Raw genomic sequence first — 25,751 nt, 5'->3', positions numbered from 1 at the left:
GAATTTGTCTGGTTTTATCTTCTAGCCATTGGCTCTTGTTATGCTTTTCTCTACTAAATTAAAAAGTCGTTTAGTACCCAGTATGCGGAATTTACACATAACTGCTGGGAACTTTCCATACACAAGACACTTAATTTAAATAGAATAATGGGGCAAAATAAAAACTCTTTTCCCACCTCTTTGTGGTCCACATTAGAGAAATCCACTCCATTTACTTCAACAATCTGGTCACCAATCTATAAGAAATAATTAAAACATAGCATATGACTCTTTCTTTGTTATGAGTATCCTTACACGTTTTTTCTCTCCTGCTGAAAAAGGTCACAGAACATGACTTCACCAATGGATCCCAGATCACTGAATGAAATTACTACAAAATAAAATGACCCTGTAACATCTCACTTGGAGGACAACATACTCACCTCCAGCCCCACCTCAGCAGAAAGAGAACCTGGTTTAATATTGCTGATAAAAATGCCTGGTTTTTGTGTTGGACCACTGGAAATGCTGGGGTAAACAGAGAAAACAAATGATATAGGATAACACCATACAAAAAAGACATCATACATGCTGAACCATTGTCTACTTCTAGGTTAGGTATTTCTTGATATTTGCCTCCTGTATTTCTCACTGATTTTTGAAAAACACACTGGGCCATATCCGCAGCTGATGTAACTCACCATAGTGGGGGGAGGGATAGCTCAGTAGTTTGAGCATTGGCCTGCTAAACCCAAGATTTTGAGTTCAATCTTTGAAGGGGCCATTTAGGGATATGGGGCAAAAATCTGTTGGATGATTTAACTGGGGATCGGTCCTGCTTTGAGCAGGGGCTTGGACTAGATCTCCTGAGGTCCCTTCCAACCCTGATATTCTATGATTCTATGATAGCTTCACTGAAATCAATGGAACTATGTTAATTTACATCAGCTAAGGATATGACCCACTGGATTTAATATTCTCATGACAGCATATCCTGTCACAGCCAATATTGTTTTTCCAGTTGGTCACAATGCCTATGCACGACACTTATCACAATAAGCTGATAGGAGAGCAACACTATGATAAAAATATTTTTGACCAGATCCTTTGCTGATGTAAATTGGCATTGAAGTCAAGAGAGCTATATCAATCTACGCCAGCTGAGCAACTATTCCACATAAAGCACGTAGTGAATGAGTAATTGCTTGCATGTTCATTTAGGGTGCTGAGGACATCTGCGCTATCACTCGGTTATGTATAACAGAATACCATTCTTCAGAACTATGGACCACGCCAAGAGGGAAGTCACAGGCAGGAAACCCTCTATACCCCATACTTCTGGGGTAAAAATCCTCAAGCTGCAGCTAAGAAAATGTGTTGACCAAATATGGCAAAGATTTCTGAAGCATGCTGACTGACTGCTGCTTCTCCTGCCATCAGGCAGATGCACTGTCCATCTTTCTAAGTTTGCAACCAGCTTTATTCCCTTAATTAGCTGCTTCAAGTTGTTCAGTGGCTGGGTAACAAATGAAAACATGAAGAGTGCACAGAAATATAATGCTGGTCAGTACAATGTGAATGCACATTGCATAGAAATGGTATTTCATCTTATAGCGCTGGTGAACCAAAGATACAGAGACCATCTGAATAAAGGTAAGTATAAAAGATAAGGGGCCAGATTTACTAAAAGTATTTAGATGCAGATAGGCACCTAGTGGGAATTTCAAAAGTGCCTCAGTTAGGTGCCGAACTCCCATTGAAAGTCAATGGGAGTTAGGGGTCTACTGAGTTATGGTGCTTTTGTAAATTCTGTTAGGTGCTCAGCTGGCAAAGTTTCTCAAATGCGGCCACTGTGGCCGCATGTGGCCACCAGGGGGTTTCCCTGCAGCCACGACAGCTTCCTGAGCAGTGATGGTGGGGCAGGAGGCAAAGCATTGCCCCCTCCCTCCCTGTTCCTCCTGGATGCACAGCCCTGCACAGCCCCTGGAGACAGGTGGGGCACAACACAACACTGCAGGAGCACAGTACCGGGGAGGGGGAAAGGGGGAGCAATAAGGCTCAGGCTTCAGCCCTGGGGTGGTTGGGAGGTGGGCTCCAGCGGTGGGACTTAGGAAGCCCGGCTGTGTGGACCAGGGGCTCCAGCCATGGGACTTCAGGAGCCAACACTTGGCTTTGGCTGCACTTCAGGCACCGATCCCCAGCTCCAGGCACCGATCCCCAGCCCCAAGTGTGCAGCAGCAGACGCTGGCCTCAGGTGCCAATCCCCTGGCTTCAGCCCCATGGCAGTGGGCACTGACTCCTGGATCTGGCCACGCAGCGCCGGAGTCCAGCACCTAGCTCCAAGGTCTGGCCGCATGGCAGGAGGCACTGGCCCGGGGCTCCAACTGCCTGCCCCAGCCGTGCAGCTTCTGCTCCAGGCACAGGTACTGACCCCTTCCCCAGCCATGCAGCTCCTGCCTCCAGATCCAGGCTCTGGCCATGGGTACTTGGCCACACAGCAGTGGGCACCAACCCCCGGCTCCAGTCGCGCAGCTGAGGGCTCACCACCCACCCTCCTCTCTCTTGGCCCCGCATCCATGCCCCCTTCTCCATCGCCCCTGGACTCCACTGTCTACCTGGCTCTGCATCTACTCCTCCATCGCCTTGTGCCCCCATTACCGCCCCCGGCCCATATCCATCCCACCATGTCCCCACTGCCTCTGACCCCTCCCCCTCATCCAGGGCTTAATTTGTTCTGAAACTTGCTGAGAAAAGTGATATTAACAGACACACAAGTATCACTTTTCACAGCCTTCCAGATCACTACTAAGTGTCCTGTAAAAAGTGATTGAAATTAACAAACATACAAATACCACTTTTCACAGTAGTATTTTTATTATTGAGTCTGCAAAAAAAAACCCAACCCTACATAAATTACAATGATGGGGATGTGTATATGTGCTATTTATCTGTTTTTCCTAAAGTTAATCAAGTATTTTAGGAAAAAGTGCCAGTGTGGCCACCAGCAAGACTTAGTGGCCGCACTCTGAAGCCACCAAAAAATTTCTTGCGAGAACCCCTGCGATGAAGTGAAGAACTTAACTGAACAGAAAACCAATCTAAATGTATTTAATCTTCAGGGACTGAGACGTCAACAAAAAACAAAAGGGGATATATTATTTCATTATGTGATTACGGACATACAAAGATTAAAAAGTTTAGATTCTCCACAATTGGATTTGCTGTTAGTAATTCTGTAAACTAAAGCCATAAACAGCCTTAAAACACGCCGCCTAGCTTGAGCCAATAACATGTTAACATCAGTCATTTATATGCATATGCAGAAACCATCAGTGTTGGAATGCTGTTATAAACAATTAATACATTATAATAATTACTATATTACAGAGAATCTAGGAGACTGTTCTGGCTTCCTCACTACCAGGATCTAGTCAGCATTCCCCCTCCCCGAGACACCAGGGGCACAATGCTGGAGGAGCAGGTAGCCAGTGAATTCCCCACCTTCCTGGAGCAGTGGGACTCAGCCTTTGGGCTTCAGCCCTGGGATGGCAGGGCGGCAGGCTCCAGCTGCGGGGCTTCGAGCACCAGCCCCAGGCTCTGGCTGCACGGCAGCAGGCCCCAGGCTCCAGCCATGCAGCTTTGGGCTCCGTCCACCAGGTGTGGCACTTCAGGCTGCAGCCTCCTGCTGCCTCCCCCGGCCACCTCTCCACCCCCATTGCCCCTGGTCCTCGCTGTCTCCCCTGACCGCCCATCAAGGGCTTAATTTGTCCCCAGCCTTGCCAGGGCCGAGTAAGTCTGCTCTGAAAAGTGATACAGTACTTGCATGTTTGTTAATGTCACTTTTCACAACAGACTTACTAGCTAGCAATAAAGGAACTACAATGATTTGGACGTGTATATGTGCATATTTATTTGTTTTTCCTAAAACTAATTAAGTACTTTAGAGAGAAGTGTGATAGCGGCCACCAGCAAGAGTTGTTGGCCGCACTCTAAGCCAACCAAATAATTTGTCCTGAGAACCCCTGTCTTAGGGCATCTAAATATCTTTGTAAATCCGGCCCAGAGTTCATGTGGCAGGAGTGTATTTTCATACAGTTATAAACAGAACAGTACAAAGAGCATAAAGTTGTTTTTTCTAAGCCATAAAAAGTCTGACCATAAAACATGAAGTAATATGATATTTTTTTCCTCCTACGCTCCTCTAATGTCTATTACTAATTAGAATATGGCAAGCTGGAGAAATTGCTATATTCAATGTTCTAAACAGTTTCCCCCCCATAAAGTCTGCACTGTTTCCTAAAAACAAATGAACCAAAACCAAAACCAAACATCCCTTCCACATTTAGTTAATTCATATTAATACGGAATAGCTACTTTATGAATTCAAAGTTAAATATGATAGTATAAAAATTACTTCCGTGCATCATAAAAAGGCTTAATGGGTATTTTATTATAGGTATATGGTACATTTGAGGGAATATGATAAATCATAAATGCTAACATCTCATCTACATGGTGGACCTGATTCTCCACTCACAACCAATTTACACTTGGGTAACTCCACTGATTTTAGAATTGCTCCTGATTTACACCAGTACAAATAAGAGAATCATGCCCAGTCAGAATAAACTTTTTTTTTTAAACTCATCCCATCTGTGCAATTGTAACTCCAACAGACCCCAGTCGTCGGTGGGCGGGATAGAACTGGGGACCTCTGGAGCTTAGTGCATGAGCCTCTACCGCAAGAACTAAAAGCCAACTGCCTATTAGCTCAGGCTGTAGAGCAGACTCATTAACCTCTCTCTAAGTGGTCTTGGTGCCACTAGATGGGACAGAACACCACACCCAGAAGGTGTGTGGGTTACACAATGCTTTGCCATATAACCTTATATTATCATTCTTTCTAATTATCTGATTTAAATTTTGTAAATCATACTATCATAGAAAGGGATGGTTCTTTTTAAAATAAATGTTATGTTCTGATTGCAGAATCATTTTGTGTGGGGATAGAAAGATTAACCCCTTTACTGCTGCTACCAGCATTTAAAAAAAAAAAATCTATAGATCAAGACATACTATACCACATATGTTCAGCAGCGGCAGTGAATGATCCCCAATAATAAGGTAACTGATTATTCTTAATTTCACAGATGATCCTTGAACAGTTCTTTGTTAGGGTATGTCTACACTATGAGCTGGGGGTGTGACTCCCAGCTCAAGGAGACATACCCACACTAGCTCTGATTGAGCTAGAATGCTACAAACAGGGTAGCTATGAGAGTGTGAGCAGCTCAAGGGATAACTGCCCCAAGTACATTCCCGTCTGAGACCCCAGGCACATACTCGTGGCAGCTAGCCTTTCCTGTGACTTGTGCCACCCTGGCTACACTCTATTTTTAGTGCGCTAGCTCGATCAGAGTGAACGTGAATCTTTCTCCTCGAGCTGTGAATCGCACCCCCCCCAGCTTGAAGTACAGATATACCCTTAAGCATGAAAAAGAGGTCAGCGTATTTATTAAGCTTTTTCTGACCAAAAAAAAAATCACATTCAGTGCAAGCGCACAAGATCATAGAGAGTATTAAAAGATGTTAAGTATGGCGCCTGTCTGGCTAAGAGCTGGTCTGTACACAAACTTGCACCAAAATAATTATATGAGTTTTAAATCATACTTTTTGTTTTTTCAGTGCAAGTCTGGGGGTAGGAACTCATTTTTGAATAAAAGTGCCCTATTTTGATTTTGCTTAAGTCGGTTTAAAAAAAAAAAGTGTGAATTAAGACCAACTGAGTAATTTTGGTGCCAAAAGTAGGATGGAGAGATTTGGAAAGAGTGAATAACATTATGAATAAGGCTGTAAGAAAGTTGTGATCTTTTTTTTTGGTTCAAAAGTTGCAGTCACAGTTTGTTAAAGTTGCAGTTTGGGTACATTCTTCCCAGGATTGCAGCCTGCTTTCCAAAGCAGGGCAGCAGCACAGAAGAGAACCTTGGCTCTCAAAGACAGATGGAGGGACAACTGGGCCAAAATTGAATGGCAGTGTGACCCTGTGCACCGGGACAACGAAATCAATGGCACTCAGGCACTTTTGAAAATTCCAGTAGGCACCTATCTGCATCATTAGGTATATAAATACCCTTTAAAAATATGTAGCCCGTAGACACCTAAATAATGTACCTGCTTTTGAAATTTGGACTTAGGCTCCTAAGTCACTTACATGCTTTTTAAAATTTTACCCTTAGACACATACACTGTCAATAAAAATAAATAATTATTTTCTTTTGATTTATAAGTAACTAAAAGAAAAAAAAGTTCCTATACTATGTTCTAGGTGTTTTTTTGAAATAAGCTGGTCACATTTTCCATTTTGAACATGGTTAAACACAGATCAACAGTTGTTCTTTTGTAGTGACTTAAAGAGGCACTAAATGGAGGTGCAAAATTTGGCAAGTAGACATTTATGCTGCAGTATTAAGTGTTTAAATAACACATTGTACAAAGGTATTCCCACATTTTTGTCAAAATATTAGCTTGTATGTATCTTGTGCTGATACTACACAACTAGGGGTGTAAACAAAGACTGTTCTGCATTTCTCACCCCACAAATTACCAATGTTTCTTGCAAACCATATTAAATGGGACTCATCTACAGACCTGCATCCCATGCCCCTTGAACCAATCAAACTAATGAAGACTTTCTTCTCTTTATTGTCCCTTCCTCCAGATGAAGCGAGTCCAGCAACACTGCCTTTTCCCTCCTATAGCAAAAGAAAGAAGGGGAAAAAGACTGCAGGCGAAATCCTGGCTTCACTGAAGCCAGTAGTAAACTCCCATTGATTTCAATGTGTCTGGATTTCACCCTACATATTTACAGGTTACACTGCTATACAGTCCAAATTCAGCCCCAATGTAAGGAGGAACAAATACATTGACTTCAATGGAGCTGTGCCAGGACTGAATTTGGCTCTTTATTCGAAGAGGATTATCACAACAGTCAAGATCCATCTCAGGAGGAAAGTGGAGAAAAAGTTAAAGCAAGGGCATAAGAGAAAAATGATTCGCTTGTGCATATCATGACAAGAGTTGCCCAAAAGATATTTATTTGAGCTCACGAAAGCTTATGCTCAAATAAATTTGTTAGTTTCTAAGGTGCCACAAGTACGCCTTTTCTTTTTGCAGATACAGACTAACAGGGCTGCTACTCTGAAACCTAAAATATATTGATAGCCCTCATTACCTATTATTTTAAATGGAACCTTCCGTGATGTAAATCTAGGGAAAGCCAGTTATGGGCTTTCTTAGCACTGCTGTAACCCATGGATGTCATTCATAGACTTATTTGTTCTTCCATTAGTCTCCCACACTCTAGGAATTTTAACTTCTAACAGAGTCAGGGTATATCAAATAATCTATTAAAAATTACCTCTTGCAAAATAAAGCACTGGCTTGCTGAGTCACCAAACTCAACAGAAGTTATTGAGTCTATTGGTAGAAACATTTCATTTCTATCACACATTTTCTGTATTACCGCTTCTAGAGCTTTTAATTTTCATATCTGTCTGCTAAACTTTAGCAGTCTATTTACCATGTGCTCATCACCAGAACATCACAGCAAAAATATACAAAAGTCTACATTTTCCAGGAGTAACTAGTGATATTGAGTGTTCAAGCTGAGACCACCTGAGGGGGCTGATTTTCAGAAAGATTGAACATCTGCCTTCTGAAAAAATCAGGCCCCATTAAAAGCCATCTCAATTCAGGTACCCAAAAATGAAGGCACTCAAAACCACAAGTTACTTTTGAAAATGCAGGTGATGCTGTTTAGTTATGTTTTCTAACGATCAACCTCATCTACTCCCATTGAAGTTAATGGAAGCTTTTTCTATTGACTTCAGCAGGAGATGGATAAGACCACATAGGAGCACACTGGTAGGACATTAATAGCTGTTTGTTTCAGATTTCACTTAACAGGTTTTTGTACCATAAAAATAAATGCAATCACTCAAAAGATAAGTACAGGGGGGAAAGGCAAGCTAAATATCGCTAAGTGTTCCCAGAGGGCATATTACTAAAATAAGGTATTAGGTGTCTTACCCCAGAATCTGACACAAACTGATCCACAAATTGCCACTTAAGAGGCTCATCTGGAGAGCTAGAAGTAAAACAAAACTAAAATGGTTAAATATGATGAGGAAAATAGTTTAAAAATGATGAGTATATTGAATGTGGCTTCAATCCAGCCTTGTATTTTGATTCCACACATAAATGTAGGTACTATTGATAAAGAATTATACTGACTTTGTATTCAAGTACTTAGACGTCTAAAGGACATCAGGTAAACATGCAATAATTTACATCAGTAAAGATGGAGGTAGAGCTGGTAAAAAAAAAACAACCTGTATAATTTAGCAAACTGTTTGAAAAATTATTGGTTTTTGGAAACTTTTTTCGAAAGTCAAAAAATCTCAACCAGTTTATACAGCAAGTCAAAACATCCCTCAAAAACCTAAAAGATTTTTTATCAGAACACCTCAGTTTCCCCCTACCCCCACTGAAATTCAAATTTTCAACAAAAGTCATCATAGACCAATCATGATTTTCAAAACTTCAGACAGCTTTAGACAGAGACTGCTTCTAAAAAACAACCCCTGAAAGTTAGGAAGATGCAAGAACCTTGGAGCATTCTGCTAAGTGAATTTGGTGATGGAATTTGTCTGAGTTCCAGACTGATTCCACTGATAAATAAGCAAGCTTATCTTTCTGCATTAAGACTGCGAATCAGATGAGGCAGTACCCTGCCAAATCAGCCAATGTGTATCATTTTAATCATTGGTAAAGTTGGCCATTATCAACTTTCTAGAATATCAATGATAGATAAGAGATTGCAGAGGAAATGAAGAATCTAATTTGTATGTTGGATATGAAGTTAGGAAAGGGACTGATTGCGTTTACCTTTTGACAGGTATCATGCCGACATCTGCAAGAGAAAAATATGTCAGGTAAATCTTCCTGCAGATTATGAATTAGCTACATGACATTCTCTCTGTCACTGTGGGAATTGTAACAACCCATGTGAATTTTGCATTACTTACGTCTTACTTTTATGGACACTATTTTCTTTGTGCGGATGAGATTTATTACTTCCTCGTGAGTGCATGAAGAGATGGAGTATCCATTTATCCGAACTATCTCATCTCCAATCTTAGAAATAAGATATAGAAGGAAAATCTGTTATATGATTTGTTTAAAAAAGGAATCAGTGTAGAAAAGTCTCTAAGCAACTTGTGTAAACTGATAATCTCTTTGATGTAGAGGTCTTGTGACTGGGAAAAGAAATGTTTTGGATAGATAGCAGAATCCTTGAATACCTCTAGAATCTCAAGTAAAGTCCAGAGTGAGATTTAACATAAGAATATAAGAACGGTCAATAAGGTCAGACCAAAGGTCTACCTAGCCCAGTATCCTGTCTTCCAACAGGGGCCGATGCCAGGTCCCCCAGAGGGAATGAACAGAACAGTTAATCATCAAGTGATCCATCCTGTCACCCATTCCCAGCTTCTGACAAACAGAGGCTACCAAGACCATCCCTGTCCATCCTAGCTAATAGCCATTGATAGACCTTATCCTCCAGTGATGAGCTGCCAAAATCTTAACAACGAGTTCCCTCCTCACCCCACGAAGGGGTCGTTGCCCACCCCCACCCCCTAGGACTCCTGCCCCATCCAACCCCCCCGCATTCCTTGACGCCACCCCCCTCCCCTGTCCCCTGACTGTCCCCAGAACCGGGCAGGAGGATCTCGTAGGCCACCGTAGTGGGTGCCCACCCCACCCCTAAGAGCCAGAGGCACCTGCCGTGGGCGAGGTGGGGAGTCCCAGAGGTGCTTACTTGGGGCAGCTCCCAGGAAGCATCCGGCAGGTCCCTCTGGCTCCTAGGGGCGGGGGAGCGGCCACTCCCTCACTGATCACATCAAAAGTGGGGCCTTAGGCGCTGACTCCCTGGGTGCTCCGGGGCTGGAGCACCTAGGGGGAAAATTTGGTGGGTGTAGAGCACCCACTGGCAGCTCCCCTCCCCGCTCCCAGCCCCAGCTCACCTCACCTCCGCTCCACCTCCTCCCCTGAACGCACCGCCCTGCTCTGCTTCTCCAGCCCCTCCCCCCGGCTTCCCGCGAATCAGCTGTTCGGCAGGAAGCCGGGGGAGGCTGAGAACAGGCGGTGGCTTCGCGCTCAGGCCCAGGGAGGTGGAGGTGAGCTGGGGCGGGGAGCGGTTCCCCTGCGCCCCCCCCCCAATTACCTGCTGCGGCATTGGCAGCCCTCCTCGTGCCCCTCCCCCACGCCCCAGCTCACCTCCGCCTCCCTGGGCCTGAGTGGGAAGCCGTGGCCTGCTTCTCAGCCTGCCCCAGCTTCCCACACGAACAGCTGATTCGCTGGAAGCCTGGGGGGGACGGAGAAGCAGAGCAGGGCAGCGCGTTCAAGGTAGGGGGTGGAGGCGGAGGTGAGCTGGGGCCGGAGGTGGGGCAGGGAGCTGCCGGTGAGTGCTGTGCACCCACCAAATTTTCCCCTTGGGGCTCCAGGGCTGGAGCACCCATGGAGTTGGTGCCTAAGGCGCCACTTTTGGCTGATTAAATTTAGAAGCCCTTTTAGAACTGGTTGTCCCTCGTGAAACAGCCGGTTCTAAAAGGGCTTCTAAATTTAACAACCAGTTCTAGCGAACCGGTGTGAACCTGCTCCAGCTCACCACTGCTATCCTCCATGAACTTATCTCGGTCTTTTTAAAACCCTGTTATAGTCTTGGCCTTCACAACATCCTCTGGCAAGGAGTTCCACAGGTTGATGGTGCATTGTATGAAAAAACACTTCCTTTTGTTTGTTTTAAATTTGCTGCCTATTAATTTCATTTGGTGACCCCTAGTCCCTTGTGTTATGAGGAAGAGTAAATAACACTTCCTTATTTACTTTCTCCACACCAGTTATGATTTTATAGACCTCTATCATACCCCCCTTAGTCATCGATTTCCAAGCTGAAAAGTTCCAGTCATATTAATCTCTCCTCATATGGCAGCCATTCTATACCCCTAGTCATTTGTGTTCCCCTTTTCTGAACCTTTTCCAATTCCAATACATCCTTTCTGAGATGGAGCGACCACATCTGCATGCAATATTCAAGATGTGGGCGTACAATGGATTTATGTAGAGGCAATATGATATTTTTGTCTTATTATTTATCCCTTTCTTAATGATTCTCAACATTCTGTTTGTTTTTTTGACGGCCGCTGCACATTGAGAGGATGTTTTCAGAGAACTATCCACAATGACTCAAGATCTCTTTCTTGAGTGGTAATAGCTAATTTAGCCCCCATCATTTTATATGTATAGTTTGGATTATGTTTTCCAATGTGCATTACTTTGCATTTATCAACATTGAATTTCATCTGCCATTTTGTTGCCCAGTCACCCAGTTTTGAGAGTTCCTTTTGTATCTCTTCGCAGTCTGCCTGGGACTTAACTATCTTGAGAGTTTTGTGTCATCTGCAAATTGCCACCTCACTGTTCACCCCTTTTTCCAGATCATTTATGAATATGTTGAATAGGACTGGTCCCAGTACAGACCCCTGTGGGACACCACTATTTACCTCTCTCCATTCTGAAAACTGACCATTTATACCTACCCTTTGTTTCCTATCTTTTAACCAGTTACCAATCCATTAGAGGACCTTCCCTCTTATCCCATGACAGCTTAATTTGATTAAGAGCCTACTGTGAAAGACCTCATCAAAGGCTTTCTGTTTGTTCTGGATCAATTGAAACAGTTGTTATCACAAAATTAAAAATATTTTGTTCTGATTTCAACTTTTTATATTATTATGTAAATATATAAGAATTTTATAATATAATAAAATAAATTTCAAAACAAAGTTGTTTTGAATAAAAAAGTCAAAATATCTTATTCTAATAAGGTCAAAACAGAACATTTTAACCTTATTGGAAAACTTCTTTTGCAATATTTTTCAAAACAAAATTTGATCTGAGTCAACATGTCCCCACAAAAAGTTCTGATTTCAGTTAAACAGCATTTTCCAACAGAAAACTATTATGTTGAAAAATATTCAGCCAGCTCTATCACTAATGCAGAGCTATGTGAAAATGATCAATTGCTACTGTATTGCATCCACCCCTTTCCTGAACTGAAGCAGTCATCAAGTTGTCTTGGCCGTATTGTGGCTATTATGCATTATACTAATTCAAACTGCATCCTTCATCTATTTTTCACTTTTTCACTTTCCTGGATCACCACCCACTTTTTTTGGTTCACAGGTCTCCAGATCCTGCAGAAAGAGTCCTGCACAATTCTCTGCCTTTCTTGCTTATGCATCCAAACATGGGTTTCTCCATGCTTATTCACGTTGAAACTCTGGCCTGATATGGTTAACATCAACCATAATGGGGCGTAAAAATTTTCCTCTGCTTGATTCCAGGACCAATTCTACCCATGGTTCCATTAACACTCTCCCCTTAGGCAACTACAAACTAATCCTCAGTACAGAAGGGCATGCAAGTGACCATCAAGAAATGCTTTTACAACAAACTACCAACATTACTCCCTACTTCCAATGCATTTTGCCTGATCTCTACAAGCAACACAACTAAATTCCTTGGGTCTATTTCTTGTCTGGTCTTCCATGGCTGTCCCCATAAACTGATCTAATATGTATTATTGTTAATAATGACATTTATATAAAATGCGCCATTGAAATCAATGGAGCAGGATGGTGCTCTTACCATCAAAACTTTGTGTGGCGTTTTACAGAGAAGACATACGCACATATGGATTATTGTTTGTAGTGCCACCTGTAATTAAGTTTGCTTCACACTTTCCATTTTAAGACCCTGTTTTCAGTTGCATGTAACTTTGACAAACAGCAACTGTTTGAGCTGAAATTTTCCATGCCAGGTGTCTGCCTGAGGCTGACTTTTGTGGTTGAAAGCTTCAGTAAAAATGGTTCAGCTGGTTCAGAGAGCAAAATTAGGGGAAAATATGTTGTTTCGTCAATGTTTAAAACAGTCATACAACTGTTTCATTTAGAAGCTCTTGCACCCCTATGATCTGGAGCAGGTATTGAACTTTGGCAATGGAGCAGGGGGGTTACCCAGATGCTTAGTGGAGGTTTGTCACCCTGATTCCGTCTGTTCCAGACATGCTCCATCACAGGGCTGCAGAGACTGAGCAGGACTTTGCCTTCAGTTGTTCTCCCCAGCTGCCTGAGCCTGCAGTGGTACCAGGCCCTGGAACTGAGAGCAGTTCTAAGTGCTCCTTTAGCTGATGCTCAGGCAGTGTGGAGAAGGCAGCAGCCTGTCTGCAATACAGAGATATAAGGCGTTTACAGGTCAGGAAGACAGACAGGTGGGAAGGGTGGGAGGAGCATCATCCATCCTGCACAGTGAATGAGGGAAGGAGCTTGTGGAAAAAATACTATGCAATCCTGTAAATAGAGATTGTATCATAATGCACACACATGAGGAGGCCACATTAAGGTTCCACAGGCAACCTTAACTCTGGCATTTCCTAACTTTTGAAAGCTTGACTTTATACCCTTAGCTTTCTTTTTATTGTAGGGAGATTTTTTTAAAAAAATATTAATAACACAAATCATTTTATTCAATGGGCCTGATTCTACCACTTTTACTCATACTGAGAATTATTTCTGATTTCTCTGGGAGTAGAGTATGGTACTACTTCCATGCTTACTCATGTTGAAACTCTGGTCTGTTACGGCTATAAAGACTTAACTGCACAACCCTTCCTCTAATGGGTGAGGATATGCTCACCTGTTTTCATTAATGGGACTCCTTGTGTCACTTTATCATGTCTTCCTATGATAGCCTCCATGCAGCAAACAACATTTTATTTTGCCTCTAAAGTGCTGTGCTGTACAATAACAATAGCATACTCTGATAGACTGAGTGTAATTGCCTCAATCGTCTCATTATTGCTTTTTTTAAAACACTGATTGGATGATACAGTAGAGCAACAGAAGAACATAAAAATGAAAACGTCAATTTCACACATAAAAGTACAGGATTCCTGAGGGAAATAAAGATGTTTTCACACACAGAATGGAAAAAATCCTCTGTTCACAACTATTAACTGATGTGCTTGCTCCACCTACTGGGCAAACAAAATCATCATCTAGGGGAAGATATGGGGTGGAATTTTCAAAAGGATCAGAACTGGCTTCATGCTGCTTTCACTGAAGTCAGTGGGAGTTTTCCTATGGGCTTTAATAGGAACAGAGCTAGGTCAGCACTCAGAGTTTTGGAAATCCCATCTGCAATACAAAAAAAATTAAAATAGATGGAGCCTCCAGTCTGGTCACCTAAATTTTTGCAGGACTACTCACTACATGGTTTCTACTACTGCCTACTTGACCTGTTCTTAAATAATCTGACCCAGATTGCCTGACCCACATTAGGCTTGTGGAGGTATACATGACAGTTTAGCATACATGGCAGATACTCCGCGGCACCATTGCTCGCCACAGATGCAAAGCTATAGAGGGATGGGCCAGGGAGGGATGCTAAGAGATCAATCTGAAGCGACATTAACTCATGTGGTCTCCTTCACTCTGAAAAATAAAGGAGGCTCTTGGCAGTGGCTTGGATTAGCTCTGGCAGCATGACTGCAATGAGGCTGCACTGCTAAGAAGTGCAGCAGGAGGGCTCAGAGATGATGAGAAGGCACAGGGCTTCTGTGCAAAGGGAGCTGGACTTGTGCAGATCCTCTGGAGTCTATGCAGATCCTTTGGGAAGGGGTCTGAGGAATCTTCAGGGAGTCACTGCTTGTTTTAGGCAGATGGGATAGGTGAGTGATCCCTGCCCCCCAGCGGAATGATTCTACGAAAACTCAGTAATAGAATCTTTGCAAGGTTTTCACTCATCTCAGTCCTGCCTCCCATGGCTATTTCTGTAGGTCAGGGTGATCCATTTAACCATAAACATGGTATTTGAATGTCTTTGGACTTTTGGGTTTATCCCACGTATAATCTTTACAAAATAAACAATTTCCATTTAGAATAAATTATTTTCCATTGGGTTAAATGGAGCCTTGGTGAGAATCAAGATAAATCAGTCCAAAATAAAAAGAATTCAGGCCTAGTGCTACACAAAATATCCTCACAGCCTTGTGAGCCTTGCAAGTTGCAGAAAACTGTAGTTCATAGAAATCCAGTATATTCAGAGAAAGGATGAACCTAGTGTGATGGAGTGCAATGCCACAGTGAAAAATCTCAGTTCTGTGGTAGCACACTGCAGAGCCACTTAGAGTTTGGTCTGGCCTAAACAGAATTTTTGCACTCGTATCACTCATGTCAATTAGAGGTGCGATTTTTGTTTCAATTGCTCTTGACAGTCCTCTGCCACTTCTGGTTTTGCAGCTCCAGTTCTACTGGTGCATCAAATCCCTGAGGGCCATGCTAGTTTATTTTCCTCCTATTTAGCTGCCATCCCTGGTAAAGGTAGCTAGGAGAGGGGTCCTCCTTGTCTCCAGTTGCATTTTCAGATCTCCAGCCTCTTCACACAATGCACAATATGGGAGTGTTCCTAAGAGAGGGGATGTAGGGCAATAGCTGGGGACTCCCTATATTCTGGCTATTCCTGGCTGCTGGACTGGCCCAAATTAGGGCAACCTTCAGGCTACTTTAATCTGCATTAGGGGTCAAAATGGCCCCAAGCTGCTTCTAGACCAGGAGAGGTGCAAAGGTGATGTAAAGTCACTTCTCCTTGAGCCCTCTGTTGTGCTTAACTCAAGAAGAGGGATAACCTGACCTACTTGTGTTTCAACTCTGATTTACAAGGACCAATTGTAAGGGTGAAAGTCGTTCACTTTCTATGTATATTCTGCCCTTGGCGTCTCTGATCAGATTGTAAACAAAGCTCTGCATTCCCAATTTTGATGATGCTTTTCATGACATAGAAAGTTTCAGTGGTTCTCAAATTTTTGTATTGGTGACCCTTTCACACAGCAAGCCTCTGAGTATGACCCTCATAAATTAAAAACGGGGGTTTTAATTTAATTTTTATTTAACGGGGGCTTGGAGCTGTCAGCCCCACATATGGCCTGCTCAGGGCTGACAGCCCCATGGAGCCGACAGCTTGTGACCCCCCTGAGGTGCCATGACCCCTAGTTTGAAAACCCCTGACATAAAGGCTTCAAACTGGAATCAGAATCACCAACTCTTTTTTTTACATAGACCACAAAATCACCATCTGACTGTAACAATTTTCAGTCACCAGTGGCCGTGGTCAAATCCAAATCAGTGACCTAGAGATTAAAGTCTTCATTATCCCATTACAAATCCCCTTACAAATCCCCTGAGTCAACAAGACCCCATTTTAATTGATTCATGGCCTTAAAACAAAATAAAAAACAATAATGCAGGTGTTTTCACTGAGTTTAAAGTAACAGCCCTGAAAGATATGCTTCAGGAATATATATTTTAGCACCTCCTGATTATTGTACATATTTAACCCAGTTATTAGTTAACATATTAAAAACTTTTCAGTCAATGGAACATTGCTTACACCAATGCTGAAACTGAGCCACTCTCTTTAATAGATAGTATCTAGCCGTTCTAATGTACATTATTAGTTAGATAATCTACTCCTGTTAAATCTAATGCTGTGTTAGGAGATGCGTAGGCATATAGTGGCCCTACTTCAGGGTAGTCGTTATGGCCTGGAAAAAGGGGGAATGGCCAAACCACTGCTGTGCTTTGGCTGTTTCATGAATTAAAGTCTTCAAATCAAGATTGGATGTCTTTTAAAAAGATATTCACTAGTCCCTCCACTAGTTACTGGGCTCAATGCAGGAGTGGTGTGTAAATTCCTATAGCCTGGGTTATTCAAAAGGTCAGACCAGACAATCATAATGGTCCCTTCTGACCTTAAAATCTATTAATAGACTCCTATCAAAAAATGCACATTATTCTTAACATTGGTGGAAGTTATGTCTGCACACAGAGAGGAACTATTTAAATACTTTTTGAAAGGGTGAACATATACTGAACACTGGAAAGACGCCCTCATTTCAGCATTCCTTTACTTTCTTGTGTCATTATATTAGTTTGCTATTTGCTTTTGTTTTAATTCAACTTCGTTCTGATCTATTTTGAATCCTTACATGTTTGAGATCAGTAGCACAGTTTCAGGATACTGAAAGGTTAGTCTACATCTTTATGGGGTTAAGTCACACTCAGGTGAGTCCATACCATCCTAGCCACTGAGGATGTAGAAGCCCTCTACACCAACACTCCACACAAAGATGGACTACAAGCCATCAGGAACGGTATCCCCAATAACATCATGGCAAACCTGGTGGCTGAACTTTGTGACTTTGTCCTCACCCACAACTATTTCACATTTAGGGACAATGTATACCTTCAAGTCAGCAGCACTGCTACCGCATGGCCCCACAGTATGCCAACATTTTTGTGGCTGATTTAGAACAACGCTTCCTCAGCTCTCATATCCTAACGCCCCTACTCTACTTGCGCTACCTTGATGACAACATCATCATCTGCACCCATGAAAAAGAAGCCCTTGAGGAATTCTACCAGGATTTCAACAATTTCCAACCCACCATCAACCTCAGCCTGGACCAATCCACACAAGAGATCCACTTCCTGGACACTACAGTGCTAATAAGCAATGGTCACATAAACACCACCCTATACCGGAAACCTACTGACCGCTATACTTACCAACATGCCTCCAGCTTTCATCCAAACCACATCACACGATTCATTGTCTACAGTCAGGCTTAACTGCATTTGCTCCAATCCCTCAGACAGAGACAAACACCTACAAAATCTCTATCAAGCATTCTTAAAACTACAATACCCACCTGCTAAAGTGAAGAAACAGATTGACAGAGCCAGAAGAGGACCCAGAAGTCACCTACTACAGGATGGGCCCAACAAAGAAAGTAACAGAACTCCACTAGCCATCACCTACAGCCCGCAACTAAAACCTCTCCAGCGCATCATCAAGGATCTGCAGCCTATCCTGAAGGACGATCACTCACTCTCACAGACCTTGGGAGACAGGCCAGTCCTTGCTTACAGACAGCCTCCCAACCTGAAGCAAATACGCACCAGCAACCACATACCACACAACAAAAACACTAACCCAGGAACCTATCCTTGCAACAAAGCCCGTTGCCAACTCTGTCCGCATATCTATTCAAGGGACACCATCATAGGACCTAATCACTTCAGCCACACCATCAGGGGCTCGTTCACTTGCACATCTACCAATGTGATATATACCATGTGCCAGCAATGTCCGTCTGCCATGTACATTGGCCAAACCGGACTGTCTCTATGCAAAAGAATAAATGGACACAAATCAGACATCAAGAATTATAACATTCAAAAACCATTCAGAGAACACTTCAACTTCCCTGGACATTCAATTACAGACCTAAAAGAAGTGGCAATTCTTCAACAAAAATACTTCAAAAGCAGATTCCAACGAGAAACTGCAGAACTGGAATTAATTTTCAAACTGGACACCATCAAATTAGGCTTGAATAAAGACTGGGAGTGGATGGGTCATTACACAAACAAAAAATTATTTCCCCATGCTCATTTGTTAGTCTCTAAGGTGCCACAAGTCCTCCTTTTCTTTTCCCCCTACTGTTACTCACACCTTCTTGTCAACTGTTTGAAATGGGCCATCCTGATTATAACTACAAACGTTTTTTTTTCCTCCTGCCCACCTTAAGTGATTTGTCTCGTTAGAGTTGGTATGGCAACTCCCATCTTTTCATGTTCTCTGTGTATATATCTTCCTACTGTATTTTCCACTCCATGCATCTGATGTAGTGGGTGTTAGCCCATGAAAGCTTATGCCCAAATAAATTTGTTAGTCTCTAAGGTGCCACAAGTACGCCTCATTCTTTTTGCTGATGCAGACTAACATGGCTACCACTCTGAAACCAAGGTTCTAGGTTGTCTCAGAATGGCTCTTGCCATTCTAGTAGTAATACTAAAGCCCTGACTTACAAAACCAAGGAAGTTCAGAATTAAGACTGATAGCACAATGTTTTTATGTCCCATTGAGCCCAATTGTTACAGCATGTAGCATCTCTCATTAAAGAGGTAATGTAATGATGGGATATCTGACCAAGTTTTCAGTTTCCTTCTCTATTACCTTACATCTTGTGTAGTCATTTACAACATGCAAAGTGAGAGTGCCGTGTGTGTAAAATGGAGTGGCAGTATTTTTTCAAGGTGCAAGGCACTGGAGAATTAGGTTGTATAGTGCATCCTATATACTTGTCAACACATCCAATGCATTGTAGAAAAATTCCTAATAAAGGCTGTAACAGCATGAAGTTAGATAATACCTTTATTTTGCCTTTACATTTCAAGAAAGAGAACTTGTGTCATGATTAAAATAAGATAGTCACGCTGACCATTTCAAATTTCTGTTTTTGTATATTTCTTCTCCTTTCATTATTCATACTAATCTCAAAACCTTTCTTTTCAAGAGAATCCTCATAGATATGAGTATCTGAGAAAGCAGCACAAAACAGAGAAGAAACAATAAAACATGAAAAGGATAAATGCTCTTCATTCAGAAAAATCAAAAAGTCATAGAAAAAAGGTCAAAACTTCAAATGTTTCAGTCAAATTCATTGACTATACAAACATTTAGAAATGCAGAAACCACTTCAAGGAATAATCATCATGAGAAATGAATTAGGATAAAAAAACGGGGGCTAAAACTGATTTTATGATAAAAGATCATTAAACCTTTTCTCAGACTGCATTTTTGGAATAAAAAAGTGTAGAGATTTAGCTAAATAATGCAGATGGGTGAAATTTCAGAAGCAGTTGGCTTTACCATGAGACAGCAATTTAGAACAATGAACAGCCTGTCAATTCTCCTTATTCACTTGGTTTTAGAAAGTGGCTAGTGCTGCCTATTATGGAGGCACCTTAAGCTGATCCTTACCACATAATATCAACAAACCCAAGCAAGACAGTTAGATTAGCAGCAAAACACCACCTGTTCATATGAATACATATAATTGAAGTCTAATACATTCACAGTAACATATTCAGGGATCTTTTTTTTCTTTATTCACACTTTGTCTGTGTCTGAGAAACAGAAATGGAGTTCTGAACTACTGTGTGCTTGGTACAACCTGGCTCAGAGCTCCTGCGAAGACTCACAAGAGACAATGAATCAATGTGGAATACTAGGGCAGTCAAATATTAGGTGAAGCTATTGCTGCCCTTCCCACTTGCACTTTCACCAAGAAGAATGAATGGGTTGCCTTAACAAGCTTCCATCTTCCAAGAGCACAGCATCTGAGTGCATTTCCGAATCAAGGTTGGCTGAAAACAACCTTACCTAGACTGCATCAAATGACTGGTATTGGTTTGAGACAACTGGTGAATAGGAGACAAGTGATTAGTAGCACTACATGAATGTGTTAGTTCGACAGCTTATATAGTTGCCATTAAGTTCATTACTGTTCAGTCACATTAGTATCTTCCAGATGTGACTGTCCTCTGTCTTGCTTTCCCTGTTCTTGCAATGAATGAAGAGAAGAGTGAGATCACTTCGAATGAACTGACCACAGGTTGAGAATGTGTCAGCTGTCCACTCTCCCCTTTCTGAATGCCTAGAACAGCTCACACGGCTAGCTCCTGAATGATAGATTAAGATCTGCTTCTGGTATTCCTCTTCTAGCAAATTCCTGATGGAGAAGTGAGTTGTTGATTGACCACAGTCCACAACAAGTGTGCCTCAGGCTTGTATCTCTTGGCAAATTTTTCTGCACCAGCCATGAAGGAGAGCTACAAAATTAAGATCTTGGAGCTGAATCACTTTCTCTATATCCAGTATATGGGACTAATCTAACAGTGACTCTGGTTTAGTAGATGGATATATATACACACACACGAACATTTGTTTAAAATCTTAAAAAAAAAAAAAAAAAAAAAAAGTCTCTGGGTGAGTTACCTGAATTGGGCAGGCCAATTGTGACTACATGTAGCCTGTGATGCATATGAATCTTCGGGAAAGGGATTGTAAGAAGGTGCACTATTTTATTTTATTCCATTTAAATATCAAATTAAGAAGTACCTAATCTGATTCATTTGGGGCCTAATCTGATTCATTTGGGGCAAATATTAAATATAATCCATAGAAGCCAGCACGTCCAGCAACTTATTCCCCTCATAATCAAAATTAGCCAGAAAGAATAAATCAGCAACACTCCATCCTACTCACAAACATCTACGCTTACCACACTCCCCTCCAGTTAGATAGTTTAAGCATTCTTATGTCTGATAAAGAGAGGTCCAGCATATGGCTTGATAGACATTTTCATTCACAATTTTCTCTCTTTCACCCAGTTAAGATGTATGTGTGAACAAGGAGGAGGAACAAGAAATGATGCACATTTTTCTACTCTTCATTTGGTATTAGCCCTTTTTTCTTTGTACATCACCACATCCATATTTTTTGTCTTCAAAAGAACTGGTTTTACTGCATTATTTATCCCAGGAATTTATCCACAGAAGAAGCTATTATTATGTGTTTTTACAGTACCTAGTGCACTTGGGTTCTAACCTGATTTGCTTTTAGACATTACCACAATATAAATATTAAACAATAGTAAGATATAAATGAAATTTAAAATTAAAATCTAATTGCATTTAAGAGATTATTTCCCTATTAGGCAAAATTTACATTTTTTAAATGGTTATTCCTGATTTTCATTGTTTATCCTTTATTTTAAGTGTTGTGTCCTACATTTATTAGGCTTTTCGCAACTTGAAAGGTTCTTATGTTTTCCAGTTAGAGAAGATCTTCTGTTGAATGTATTTTACATTTGGATATTGCTGGATATAAAGCGTGAATTCAGGTGCCTCACATAATCCTCCTTTTATACCATTCTTCAGAACTGGCATATACAATCAAACATGAAAAAGAATTTTTGGTTTACATAATAATAAGGGGTTGGGAGGAAGAGGAAAATATTAATAGCACTGGCTGATTTACCACATTTCATGGATTTGATTAAAAAGGAAAAAAAACTTAAAAGCGTAAATTCCTTAGTGACAGTTACATAAAGAGATTAAAGAACATTTCTGACTGGATTCTTTCCTCAGATCATAATAAGAGGGCTTGTTACAGCAGTATGACCAAGAATGTGTTTTCTTACCTGAAGCCCAACACTGTCTGCTTGTCCACCTTTAATTAGTTGGGAGATAAAGAGGCCACAAGTAAATTCCAGTCCTCCTCGCACACTTATTCCAAGCCCTTCAGGATGCAAACGATCCAGTCTCACTTCCTTCAGCTTTCTGTAAATGTGGAATGTATCGCAATGAACAACAGTATGACAAGTTGTGACAACTGAAGCTTCATTTTAAGTATTTAAGTTACTGCTTAAAATATTTTCAGTTGTCATGCTTAGACCTGAAAAGAGAATATGTGACTAATATTTTCAACAGACACATTTCAGTCCAAACAATAAATTCAGTCCCCAAAGAACTACATCTAAGACAACTTCAGTGTCTGTGATAGCATGCACAGGATATAGATATTTTATTCATCAAAACGTGGCTGAATAAATTACTTTTCAATCAAGAATTCCTGCTTGTGTTCATGTGACCTACATTGTTCTACATGTACCTTGATCGTTTAGGCGTCAGCTGATCATATTCCACCTGATGTTTTAATGGGATAAGGGGACGGATGGCGTCAAACAGCGGCAATCTACTTGGTTCATTAATCACAAGCTTTAGGTCCCCTACCAGTACTGGGAGATTCATGGATCTATAAAAATACATTGAGAAAACAGGACTGGGTGATCAAAATACTAACAAGATTATATTTGCTGTTTGTACCTCATACTAAGACTGGATTTTATGAGAGAGAGAGATTTGTTTAAAAGGTTCTTTATGTAGCTGAAGACCAATCATAAGCAAGGGATATGTTTTTCCTGTATCATTTAAAAATAAAACTAGTGTAAAGATATTTTTCTAATTCAAGTAAATTCATGTCCACATAGTCTGTGTAATTCTTTAATCCACAAATGTCTTGTCAATACTGTAAGGAAGACATCTTTAGTTAGCTTTATTCTCAGAAATACCAACAGACCTATGTAAATCTTTGGTCATGACATTCAAAAGCAGGTAAACTTCTTCACCAGGTTTTAGATTTCATTTCAACCCTGAAACTCTGTCCACATTTGCAAACCTTTTTCGTGAACCTGGGCCATGTTGTCAGCAAACTTCTTCTCTCCATGGATTCAGGAGATAGATGTATAGTTGCAATCTGAAAAAGCCACATGGAACTGAGTGGTTGCAGCTAAGTATGTTTGAATTTCCAGCTCATTTGAACTCAAAACAAAGTGAAATTCAGTGGCGGTGAAATCATATAACTATATCAGAGGTGGGCAAACTATGGCCTGCAGGCCACATCCGGCCCATGGGACCGTCCTGCCCAGCCCCTGAGCCTCGCCCACCTCCCTTCCCCCGCCGGCCCCTCTCCCCTGCAGCCTCAGCGCACCACACCGCCAGCGCTCTGGGCCACCACTCCTGCTGGACAGCGTGGCTGGCTGCGGCGGGGCTGTGAGCTCCTGCTGCTCTGAACAGCATGATAAGGGGGGTGGGGGTTGGATGGGGCGGAGGTTCGGGAGGGGCAGTCAGGGGACAGGGAACAGGGAGGTTGAATAGGCATAGGAGTCCCGGGGGGGGGGGGGGCTGTCAGGGGGCTGGGGTGTGGATAGGGGTCGGGGCAGTCAGGGAACCGGGAGCAGGGGGCAGATGGATGAGGCAGAATTTCGGGGGGGGGGCGGTCAGGGGACGGGAGGGTAGGATAGGGGGTTGGGTCCCGGGGGTGGTTAGGGGACAAGGAGCAGGGGGGATTGGATGGGTCGGGAGTTCTTAGGGGGGCAGTCAGGGGGTGGGAAGTGGGAGGGGGCAGGGCCAAGCTGTTTGGGGAGGCACAGCCTTCCCTACCCAGCCCTCCATACAGTTTCGCAAGCCCGACGTGGCCCTCGGGCCAAAAAGTTTGCCCACCCCTGAACTATGTAAGACAGTTGGAACCAGCATGAACAGAAAACTGCTTATTTTCGTTGAGTTCCACCTAAGAGTTCTTGTTACTAACTTCATCAATTTTGAGACATAGTCATAGGGCCAGATTATGTTGTCATGTCACACCAGTGTGAATCTGGAACAACTCCATTGGCTTGAATGGAGCACAATAGACAACAGAACTTGGCCCATATCTACCTATTCACTATCAGGTATCTATCATCACAGCATTTAGGTACCCTGCATATTACTTTTCTTGATGTGCATGTAACCCACTAATATTAATAGAAACTAATACACATCATAATAGGATTATATCCCCAAATATTTAAACTTATTTGAAAGGAGTATTCAGAGTGAAACAAATCCTAGCTGTTGGTCACAATATGTATTTGTCTTACTTTTTTTTGCTGCCGTACTTCATAATAAATAAAAAAGTTAAGATCATTCAATAAACCTCAATAGTAGCATTTGATATTTTACTTAAAACTCGGTACAATTTCTGAACTTGTGGGGAAAAGTTAATGGTGGAGATATTTGTTAATTTTGTAACTGTAAGGAAGTTTTAAATAATTAACAGCTACTGTTTCATACTGGTTTCACAAGCAACAGGCAATGCTTTATGAATGGAGAAGCAATTAGACAGACCTCAGTGAAACTGAATCGGATATGCAGCTGAGGGCATACAAAACGGTACCTCAGTACAAAGACCACATGGAAATTTAGAAACTTCTACATTTCACTCCATTGAGATGCTATTAATTAAGATATGAATGGAAACTATGTCCATCAGAACTATTCAGCTATGAAGTGTGGAAAAAATATTCTCATCTTCTTTAAGAAACAGTGGCCCAGATGCCGATCTCAGTTGCACTGACGTTAATGCACAGTAATTCCATTGATTTACACAGGTGTAACTGGAATGAATAATTGACCTGATATCTTGTAACTGATGTTTTTGTCATTATGTTATAGAAAAACAAAACGCTGCAACGTGCAGGACAAAGATTTCCAGGTTGAATTTATTCATAGTCTTTCTGCTAAAACAGTCCAAAGTATTTTCGCATGTTGGAGAGATTTATAAAAAGAGTGAATCTAAAAATCAAATAAAATAAGCAAACTGACTGGTCAAACAATTTTGCTCTTTCCTATGAAAGATGCTCATGATTTTTTCCTGTTATAAACTATCAAGTTTCCATTTATTTATGTAACTGGTAAGTCATCACAAACAAAATAACTTTATGATCAAACTTAAAACCATGCTCATTTCTTATGTACCGAATTGCAGAAGTATAGGACTTTGTTAAATAAAACTAGGAAGTATTACTTCAGCTAGTTTTCTACAGACTACATTTAGGATTATTGTTTAAATTAGATTTTAGCTGTTTAATCTTTAAATAACAAATGCAGTGGATCTATAACTGCTTTTAAAAGTCTGATGTTAGAGCTTACTGGTGGTACATCCGTAGCACATCATAAAGGTAATCCTTCTCTGCTTCATTGTCAATAAGCAAGTCAACCTGAAAATACAAGAACATCCTTGTAATTCTATGACTAAATAGTTACAAATGTTGAATGTATATGACAGTCACAAATTCCTGAGCAAAGGGACAATGATTTCAATGGGGAAAGTCATCTAATACACAAATAAGATCTCTGAAAGGC

At 41.5% G+C, this 25,751-nt stretch overlaps 1 protein-coding gene across 3 annotated transcripts in view; it reads right to left on the bottom strand.

The window, feature by feature from the left end:
• The window catches only part of USH1C (USH1 protein network component harmonin), a gene marked incomplete at its 3' end in the record, with an annotated part of 99,389 nt that overhangs the window by 65,150 nt on the left and 8,488 nt on the right, over window positions 1-25,751 (bottom strand). For all 3 annotated transcript variants that reach the window (XM_084631089.1, XM_084631091.1, XM_084631090.1), the window contains exons 2-10: window positions 25,539-25,606; window positions 22,681-22,824; window positions 22,211-22,349; window positions 9,066-9,174; window positions 8,926-8,950; window positions 8,068-8,125; window positions 6,628-6,731; window positions 423-507; window positions 177-236 (exon numbers count right to left, since the gene is read on the bottom strand). In XM_084631089.1, coding sequence (XP_084487215.1) covers window positions 177-236; window positions 423-507; window positions 6,628-6,731; window positions 8,068-8,125; window positions 8,926-8,950; window positions 9,066-9,174; window positions 22,211-22,349; window positions 22,681-22,824; window positions 25,539-25,606 — 792 coding nt within the window. The remainder of the gene's footprint in view (window positions 1-176; window positions 237-422; window positions 508-6,627; window positions 6,732-8,067; window positions 8,126-8,925; window positions 8,951-9,065; window positions 9,175-22,210; window positions 22,350-22,680; window positions 22,825-25,538; window positions 25,607-25,751) is intronic.

This window comes from Lepidochelys olivacea (assembly GCF_965140295.1).
Source record: "Lepidochelys olivacea isolate rLepOli2 genome assembly, chromosome: 6".
In the NCBI taxonomy this organism is placed as follows: domain Eukaryota; kingdom Metazoa; phylum Chordata; order Testudines; family Cheloniidae; genus Lepidochelys; species Lepidochelys olivacea.
This window is presented reverse-complemented; position numbering and strand designations above follow the sequence as displayed.